Below are 10703 nucleotides of genomic sequence, written 5' to 3' on the forward strand. Positions count from 1 at the left end.
TGTTTTTTAAAAATGCAGCAATGTTTTGTCAGTATTTTTTTTAAACAACAATTTGGTGTTGTAGGATCTTAAAAAATTTATTGGAAATTCGAAATTTTATTTTAATACTGCAAAAAAAAAAAAAATATCGGAAGATTCAAAAGAATTATTAAAGTAAGTTTTTTGTTTTAATTTTTTAATTTTTATTTATTTATTATAAATTTTCAAATGCAAATTTTTTTTAAAATGTTATTAGCTTCCATTTTTTTAATTGACTGTGACATTACTTCATCAACTACAAAAAAAATTTCTCTGCTACAAGTAGCAATATTGAGGTTTTTGCAGTCACTTTTTTTGCTATTAAAGTTAATTTAGTTTTAAGTTAGAAATGCAAACGCAAACTGCATTTTCAGAAATACTCGGTCATTAATTAAAATTTTACTAAATTAATTAATACGTGTATAAAATTTTTAACTTTAATATTGAATTTATCTGTTCCAAAAACTTTAACTTAAATATTGTTAATTATTATTTTTAATTATATATTAAAATATTTTAGTTATCTATATTTGTGCTAAATAGTTTTTTATTTTAAATTAAAAATCAATTCCTATTATACAAAATATGTGGTTATTTTGAATAGTCGTGATCTTCACTCTTTCACGACTCCTTATGTAAGTTTTAGTTTTTGCACATTAGTGAGATTTTTACAATTCATTTAACATTATTTCTGATAATATCTTATAAAATAATATTCATTTTCTAATATTAATCGTAAAATGGCTTGTAAATTTTTTATCTCATCGAGAAATGGTCCACAAAAAATTTAATTAAATATAAATATTTTATATTCACTTACCGGTTTAAGAAAACAGTATAAAAATTCTACTAATATAAAATTAAATTTTAATATTCTACACTTTTATTTAAAATTAAAAATATATTTATAAATTTTTTTTTGTTTTTTGGTTTCGAAAATTTAAAATATCATCTTTATAATTTAAAAATACGAAAAATTCATATAATAATTTTCACGATCTTAAAAACTCTAATTAACGGGTACACGATTAAAATTATTTTGAACGCTATATTTTAAAAATTCAAAATAATAAAATCATCGAAGCCTATTAAAAGTCTAATTGTGTCAATAATTTGGTACTCAACTGAATAAACGAAAGACTCATATATTTAGCAAATAGGGAAACAAAAAGCTTGTTCTTTTTTTGTCTGTTTTTTTTTTAATATAATTTTGCCAGAACATTTATGAAATGTATGTATATACTTACATAGATATACATGTAATTAATTGTGTATTTATATTTTATTAATATTATAATTAAAATTAATATTTTGTAGTCCGCTTATAATAATACTCACCTTTTGCTGACTTTTGGAATAAATATATTTTTGGTGTTTAGGGTTTAGTATATTGTTTAAAAATATGAATTTTTAAACTACGAGAGGATATAATATGCAGGCTTGTTACTTAAATCACCCCAAAAAGACGTCAATATACTTTAATAGATTTGTTATAGTTTCTTATCGGTGCCACTTGTTGTTGCAAGTATATTTTATTTATATAGCATGTTAAATCATTTAATTTGCTATAAATAAAATATACTTTAAATTTTTTTTGTTGCAGGCGAAAACTAAATAAATTAATTTACTACAAATACGTTCTATAAACTTTGAATATTTTTCGAATTGAATTTATTTTACAATATTGTAAACTGTAATAAAAAAATAGTGTTCTACTAGTAGGCATGTTGAATTTCACTTGAATCCCCATGTTGATATTAAAATGATACAAATATAAAATGACATTCGAACATATATACACGGTTTAAAAATATTTATTAATGTCGAACGTTTTCTAAAAGTAAATATATATATAGAAAGACCGTCTATATTTATAAAGAAAGACGTACATATATGTGGGAAGAATATAATATATGTATATACACGGACAATGTTTCTATGAAATAAAATTTCTAAATGACTAACACGAATGAATAATATAGCACAATTTTTTGTAAAATTTTCATTATATAAGTGTAAATTTGGTAAAGAAAGTGGCCAAGGAAACATAAAATTTCAAGGATTTTGCTTTTTGTATTTTAATATTAAATACATAGTTACAATCTACGTATAACTGCTCACGTAGGTTGACAGAAAACATGTACTTATTTTATTTATTATTAATGAAAATTGAATTAAATGGTGGCAAATAGCAACTGACATCATTTCTTAAAAAAATTCTCTTATATTGCATACTCTTATTGCTTAGCAAATATTTAACTGGCATTGAATTATAATCACATGTATACATATGAATAAATTACAATTGGAATACTTTCTATGTACATATGTATATTGAAGTACATTATAAGCTCTTTGGGGTTTTATAATTTCAAAAAGCTAATTTTAAAATGTAACATCGATATTTAAAAATTTTCACCTACAAAAAAAAACCTTATAATGGAAATGAGTGTAAATTTACTAATACTAGTAGGACAAATTTCAAAACAGACAATTTGTTTTTTAATAAAAATTTTGTTTTTAACTTGAATAAATTTGGAATCCGGCATTTTATATTTATTAAGCTTATTATATATTCTAATATACACATATACGCGTATATAAAATTTTCAGATTAATGACCTGAACCTAAGAAATTTTTAAACTTAAGAAGGTGTGTAATAGTTGATCAATTAAAAAATAATTTTATTAATTAAATTTAATATGTAAACTTACATATTTAGTTTTTGGCTGGTATGAAGTCAAGATTATGTTATTGGGACTACAACAGGCTCAAACATTTATTTTACATATACTTTGTTTAAAAGCATATAGGGAATTCTATTGAGAATTCATATTTGTAATAACAATTTTCTTAGTGAATTTTTTACGTTATTCAAGTACTTTAATGAAGTTTTTAAAAAAATGGTTGAATAACCAAACTTAAACTAAATTAGCTAATTAAAGTGCATGAAATATTCTATAGGAACGTAATCAAATGGTTTATATTCTTTATTAGTTTCTCATAAAAATCAGGATTATTTTATATAAATCTGTAATATTACTAATAACAAATCTTTTCCTTTGTAATTAAAAAATAACTTGCAAATGATGCTTTTATAATTTTTTTTGTTTTTATAATTTTTCGTAAATTTTATTTTTTATTGATGGAGCGAGCATGTATCCTTATGTATCCTTATAATACGTTACAGTTTTTATTAACTTTATTGAGTTTCCAAACTTAAATATATGAAGTACATATTATTTAATAAAAAACGTAGACCAAAGACTAGTGTTTATGCAAGTATAATGTAAAAATATTTTCAGATTTCATTAATTTACGATAACATTTTTATACCCGTACGAACGTTTGTTCGAAGGGTATAAAAATAGTTTGGTCACAACTTCAATAATAGTTTGGTCATATCTTAGAAAATATTAAAAACACAGTACTGAAATTTTGCATAAATTAACACGGTAATTCGGCAACTTAAACTTCGGCATAGTCTGTTGCATAGTCAACTACGGCAAATTTTATTCGCACATAGGATAACAAATTCGTACAGGTATCACAGAGTTGACAAGGTCAACTATATTTTTTCTCTTCTATTAAATCTACATTTGAGTTTAAAATTTTAATGTATTTCATATATACAAAGATGCCTATGATAAGCAGTAAACTAAATAACGGTAATACATTAATAATATTGGTAAAATAAATATTATTACAAATGTTATTCCAATATCCAAATAATAAGTAAATTAAAATACATTTTGTGTTTATAATATTATAAATTAAATATTTATTTTTAATGTTTACAATTTTAACAATAACAATATCTCTTGACTATATTAATACTGGAATGTCCTTAAGGTTGTTTTCCTTAATAAATCTTTTTAATAAAATATTATTTATTTGAAATCTTAGTGTACGTGTATTGTAAAGTATTTGTGATTTCATTTTATTTTTTGTTATATATATATATATATATATATGATAAATGAAATATTATTGTAATCGAACCCACTTAAAATATATTAAATTTTAGAGGTTAATCAATTATTTCACACGATTCAACGTGTTAAAAGCTTTGGAGTTCATTTCATACTTTCTTTCTTTAACTTCTTTTTCTTCTCTTGAGTTTACAGGAAGGATGGTGTGAAATTAAGTGTAAAGCGCTTAATAAATATATGTTTAAATCAATGTAAAACGTCATGTATTGTATTGGTATTTGCCCACAAACTTAATTAAAGAAATGCAAAATTTGTGTATTAGAACACAAATTCAAAAATTTAATTAAAATAAGTATAATATTTTTGTATATCGTACAACTTTTCACAAGCTTTTGTTTTCAAATAAAATTAGTCGATCTAGACTGAATTCTACTCTCTATGGTACTTGTTTTATATTAGGGTTCAGGGAGAAATACAATTTTACAACAGTTTCATTGTTTGTATTCTATTTCAAACAAACGTGCAACTATATGATCGCATGCAATTAAGCAATCAAATAGTTTGTAATTTTTTACAATTTTTAGATAACGCAATGGATTTTCAATTGGCGTAATAGTTTAATTGCTTAAATTTACACGTAACGATTCTACAATTAAGCAGTAATTGCAAAGCTAAAAATTGCATGTCTACCTGAGCCTCTAATCTTATTTTATTTGTAAATAAAATAAGAAAAAACAAAGCTTAACAAAAAAATTTTATTGTTGGAAAACTTTTTCATATAATTAATAAGTTTTGTAACTTTTGTTGAGATCTAGTATACACAGTAGTTATATGCCCTATCACTATAATATAATATATTGTAAGTGTATGTTATAAATGACCACGGCCTAGCAAATTTTCTGAAAACAGTAAAAATTTTGAATTTCAAACTTTAATTTGAATCAAAATTTTTTTAAATTGCTTGGAAAATTTCGCACTTTATTCTAATGCAAATGTACATAGTCATAATTTTTGCTGTCTGGGATTAATTGACAGCAAGCATCATTACACACATGCCGTAACTTTTATTATACACGTCAAAAACAGAAATTGTTTACACTTATTGCATTAAAATCTATATTACCACCGAAGAAAATTAGTACTTTTCGGGAAATACTGCATACTCAGAAAATTTTACGATCATTTTATATTATGATTCATTTCTAATATTGTTGTGTTATAAAATAATTTGCATTTACATTATATATATGTACTATTTGTATATATAAATAATATGTCGTGTATTTTTTGTATAAAATATGACAATTTATTTATGTGGATTAAAGAGATAACTTAATGTTGATGGTTGTACATGGAATTTAATATGTGCTTCTTCCCATTTTGTATGTATTAAACGTTCTAATGGTGTTGTTTGAAATTCTTCACCTTTTTCATCTGGTGGTGGTGGAGCATTTACTGTTGATGTTTGACGTTGTAACATAAAGCTTGCTCTATCATTTGTATGTTTATTATCAATTGTCATTGTTATTAAACTACCAGAACAACTATAGTAATATAGATCAAAACGTGATTCAGCATGATAATTACGTAATAAATCTGGATTTGTATTATATGCAACACCATAATGACCAGTACAACATGATACCCATATTGGTGTTGTAGGTGTTTTTAAACGTGATCCTGGTTGACGATTAACAAACTACAAAATTTATATTTTTAATAGTAAATTTAAAATACTAGCTATGGGAATTTAAAATAAAATTTTCTTACAGCATTATTTTTATCATTTTCATAAATTAATAAACCAACAACACATCTATTTAGGACACCATATTGTGGATTTGCCTTAAAAAAATAATTTAAAAGAAAAATTTAGGTTTTTGCGAAAACAATATTTTAGTTGGTTTTAGTTTATTTTACATACATATGACTCTTCATCTCCAACATGAACGACACCATTGTGTAAATAGGGTGTGGCACGACCTGTCAACAATAACATAACTATATTAAGAGAACCTTCTTCTTGATTTCCAACTAAATATGAGCCACGTGGCGCATCTAAATCGGTTTTAGTTCTATAAAATATTTTTGAATTTTAGATTGAATGAATTGTTCCGAAAAAAAATTAAATCACCTTGCAACATGTCTTGTAAAAACACAACAATATAAAAATAAAAGTGTTCCAGGTCCCTCTTCTTCTGTAAACTGTGATAATAATTGAAAAAAAGCATATTAATAAAAATTCCTATGAAAAACAATTTTAAATTATAAAAATTTCTTGACGTGAATAGTTCAAAGGCTTTACAAATATTGTAAATCAGAAGCCTTTATTGGTACGAATACATATGATTTTGGAACTCATAATAAAAACTGTGTTATAGAAACTATCAACATACTCCATGAATGGTGTCAATGACTGTTTGTTTAAAATTTGTACAAAGTAGCAAAATTTTTGGGTTTTCATTTAAGATCTTGTTAAATTGTTTTGAAATTATTAAGCACTAAAAATCTTCTATGGAAACGATAACTTTAATGAAAAATCACGTCAATCTACTTAACTCCATGCTACAACTAAATAATGGTTGCAAACATTAAAATAATATTGTTTAAAAATTGCATACATGCAAGGCGCAAATTGTTTCGTTAAATTTCTTTCTAGAAAATTCATAGTACCTAAAAATATGCTTAAATTAACAAAAGAATTTTAACCTTTTGAGGTTTTCATAAGGTGTAAATTAGAATTAGAATCAATAAATTTACTCTATAAATAATTGCATGTATCTACATTGTGTTAATAACATATGAATTTAATAATTCAATAAAATTATCGCGTGTTTACAATTATGTTTCATATATCATCAATAAAAAAATATTGACACTTTGTGATTTGTAACAAGATATGTGAATAATTTAGAAAACCATAAAAATATTAATATAAATATTTCAATTGAAACTTACATAATGAATATTCTTCTTCATAAACATTTGAGTTTCTTCACCTCTTCTCAATTCAAAAATATGTAGCTTTTTGAAAAATTAAAAATTTTTAAATGCCTGACTTATAATTAAAACACATTAAAACAAACCTTTTCTGTCACAGAATCTTGAAAATATGTTATACTATGCGGTATATAAGATTCTTCACTTGGTAATACTACATAAACTTTATTTTTATCAGCAATTAAATTTAGAATTTCTGTTAATGATGAAACTAATGCTTCAGTTTGTTGTGCTTCATTTGGTTTTAAAACACTAAAATAAATTTATAAGTTGAATATGAATTAAAAAAAAAAATTAATTTATATTTAATATTTACGATTCGAAACCCTGACTTCTTTCCTTAATACGTCTATCAAATAGAAAATATTTCAAAATGAAAGCTTGAACAGCAGATAATAAACCTCTGGTACCATTTCTTGGACAAACTAATCCATATGCCAAATCTTGATTTGGTGTACTAAATGTAAATGGTGTTCTTGTCCATTCTCCACGTGGTGGAGCTGCTGCTGTTCCAAAAACAAGTTGACGTAATTCCTATAAATAATATATTATTATGTATGTATGAGAAAAAAATTAAGTTACATATGAAAATGTTTGTTATTTTGTAATTCATTTTTGAAATTCATATCGCACCGAATTTCATATAATGGAATTTGAACAGACATAGATTTTTTCAAAACGGAGAATTACTTAGAAAATTTATTTCAGTTCACATGATAAGAAAAATATTGCATATAAAATAGGCGCAATTTATTATCTTTCATAATAATATTGTTGATGTTGTATTGAAATTACTCAGTTTGTTAATATTTGCACTTATAAAATTGTTAAAATAAAAATATTAATATATTTTCATAATAATAATATTTATATATTGCTATTAAATTATGGTAAATCAATATACAGATAGTAAAGTAAAAGTCAGTCATAGTATTTAATAGTGAAATTTGATATTTCATTTGAATCGAAAAAAAAAATAAATTTTAAATACAAGAAATTTATTTTATTTTCAAGATTATAGATTGTAAGACTCTAATTGATAAAGAAACAATCATATTGTCCTATTGTAGCAAAACTAAAAATTTCAAAACTAGTTAAATCAGAGGTAATTAACACGAAATTTTTTGTGTTATTCTTTTTGAGCTGCAACTTACTTACACGCGTGTGCAAATTGCAAATTCCTTCAGAAAATAACAATTTCAACAATAATAGCTCTAATAATAGTGTTTGTTTTCAAAATAAATGGAACTAATTATTTTTTTTTTGGAAAATTACTAGGTATTCTTAAATTTTCAGCAAAGAACAAATTTCACTCAAATATTTTACATTTTTTAAATTAACAATCATTTTAATGTTATCCAGCATTTTTTATCTTGTCTGTCCCTGATAGCCATGTTATTTGAACGGATATGAAAAGCCATTAAACCGTAGACCATTAACCTATAGGGAAATTAGTCTACAATTAAGTAAGTTGCATTCAGTAATAAACGAAAAAAATAGAGTTGACCATGTCAACTCTGTGATACCCTTGGGAATTCGTTATCCTATGTGCGAATAAATATGCCATAGCTGACTATGGGACAGACTATGACTTAAGTTGCCATATTACCATTTTAATTTATGCAAAATTTCAGCACTGTGTTTTTAAAACTACTGTGTGTGGCAAAGAACTATTGAAGCTGCATGACAGCTACCAAAAAGAGCCAAGAAATTTCAACAATTTTTATCAAACACATCGGCCCTACTTATATATTTACTTGTGCGAAATTTCAATACCACAGCTTTTATAGTTTCTGAGATATAGTCAAATAAATTTTGAAGTTGTATGTCCAATTTAAATAGGGTTCTGGCACTTACTATAAAAAATCATTTGTGAAAATTCGGACTTAGCTCAATTAGTTTTCGAGTTATCGTTGGGGCGGATGGATAGACAGACAAAACTAAATCGACTCAGAAATCGACGCTGATCAAAAACATACATTTGAGTCTATATCTAAGACCATTATTTCTTAGCGTTACAAACGGTAAGGCAAATTTTGTATACCCTTCGATTAAAATTACATTGGTGAATAAACCAAATTGTATTAAGATTTTCTTTAATTTCTGATTTTTGTACTTAAAATAGATTAACACTCTTCGTCGAACATAACTTGATTTCAACTGAAATTATTTGTCAAAACTAAAGTTATTAAATGTCAAACTTAAAAAAAACCGAATTAAAGTTTACCAAACATTTAAATTTTTAAAAAATACTGCTATTGTTTTGACTTTTTGAATTTCTAAATTCATATACATATATTTTTGAAAATTTTTTCAATTTCAATTAAAAATTCCCCGATTACTGTAATAAAGCCACTTTTATATTCGAATTAAAATGCTTTTAATTAAATTATACTCCGCGTAGCTATTTACCAACAAAAACCTTATAATTTTTAAGTTTTTTTCAATAATTTCAATGAAATTTTCAAGAAAAAACTTACAACAGCAATTTCCTGCGTTATTGGAGTACCTTTATTAAAATCAGTCATTTTTCAATTTTTTATTTGTTTTAATTTTATTTTCACTTTCACAGTAAAATTCAATTATTTTATTCAATTTATTTTTGTTTTTTTCTTTTCTTGCTTTTTATATCATTTCATTTTTTAAATTCGAATTTATTTTAAATATATTTTTTATTTTTAATTTATTTTCCAAATAATCTTTTAGTTTCCATTTGAAAAAATGCCGTGTTACACGTCTTAACTCATCAAAATCTAAGTTTTAAGTGTTTCTATATCGAATTATCCAAAAAATGAAAGGAAAACCGAAATAATTTTTTTTTCTATTTTGCTATTTTCTAATTTCTTTTTGGATTCCTTTTAATAGCTTGCAAACTTGCGTGAGATTTGTGTTTTTTTTTATATATTCATATTAGAATATCCTTTTTTATTTATTTTTACATTTATGAACAATATATAATATGTGTGAGAATGTTTATGTAGTTCATAATATTATTTTTAGTGTATTTTATATGTGATTTCATAAAATACAAAAATATATATTGAATTGATTTATTTGTAAATGATTTATATGAAATAATGATATAATAGATTTATATTACAAATTATTGTTCATTATATTTTGAGAATAGCAAGGTGTTTATTAAGATATGAAACTTTTGAAAAATAAAAGAAAATAAATTAAATGTGATGCTAAGCATGTGGTTTATAACTAGTCTTGAATTCTAAAATTGAAAATTCTTAAATATAATGGAATATATTATGGGTAAATAGCTATTATTTAAACTTATTACGCATAAATAACTCGAAAATTTTCTCTTACGTTATCTTATTACTGTCACATTATTCCTTTTTACAACCACATATGATAAGGTCAGGACATATATGTGGATTTTCAGATAATTATTAAGAATATTCCAATTGATTTGACGAGAAGGTGCAATGTCCTGATTTAAAAATTCTAACAGAGTCAGTACCCTTTTAATAAAATTACCTATAGAAAAATGTATTTGATATCGTTCGTAGTAAAGGTTTATTTTTCATGACTTTTTTAAAATCTTCTTCATATATTTTAATTCACACACAGAACTCTTAAATATTAAATTTCAAGAAATTTAATTTATTTTTATTAAAAGCCAAATTTCCAAGCCTTGATATTCTTATTCATTCTTTTACCAATTCACAATTAAAATATTAAATTTAATATAAATTGATTGATTTTTTTGTGTATGTATGAGACAAAATTTGAATTTG

General features: G+C 23.8%; 1 protein-coding gene across 1 annotated transcript; it reads right to left on the reverse strand.

Moving 5' to 3' along the window:
• Positions 1-5257: 5257 nt before the first annotated feature.
• On the reverse strand, positions 5258-9479 carry LOC129609263 (inactive ubiquitin carboxyl-terminal hydrolase MINDY-4B). Its single transcript, XM_055521198.1, has 8 exons — positions 9432-9479; positions 7268-7485; positions 7038-7203; positions 6910-6975; positions 6086-6156; positions 5876-6026; positions 5722-5796; positions 5258-5650 (listed from the first exon to the last, which is right to left on the reverse strand). The coding sequence occupies exons 1-8, from the start codon at positions 9477-9479 to the stop codon at positions 5258-5260; spliced, it is 1188 nt and encodes a 395-aa protein (XP_055377173.1).
• Between the last annotated feature and the right edge of the window lie 1224 nt (positions 9480-10703).

Source organism: Condylostylus longicornis, unplaced genomic scaffold, assembly GCF_029603195.1.
Source record: "Condylostylus longicornis isolate FDR11 unplaced genomic scaffold, ASM2960319v2 ptg000038l, whole genome shotgun sequence".
Taxonomy (NCBI): domain Eukaryota; kingdom Metazoa; phylum Arthropoda; class Insecta; order Diptera; family Dolichopodidae; genus Condylostylus; species Condylostylus longicornis.

What these genes read in the sequence shown, in the direction of transcription:
- LOC129609263 (XM_055521198.1), bottom strand. Translation starts at nt 9,479, where the DNA reads ATGACTGATTTTAATAAAGGTACTCCAATAACGCAGGAAATTGCTGTT. An exon ending in TGAAGAAGAATATTCATTAT is followed by an intron (nt 6,157 to 6,909) that starts GTAAGTTTCAAT and finishes TTATTATCACAG; the next exon opens with TTTACAGAAGAAGAGGGACC. An exon ending in AAAATGATAAAAATAATGCT is followed by an intron (nt 5,651 to 5,721) that starts GTAAGAAAATTT and finishes TAAATTTTGTAG; the next exon opens with TTTGTTAATCGTCAACCAGG.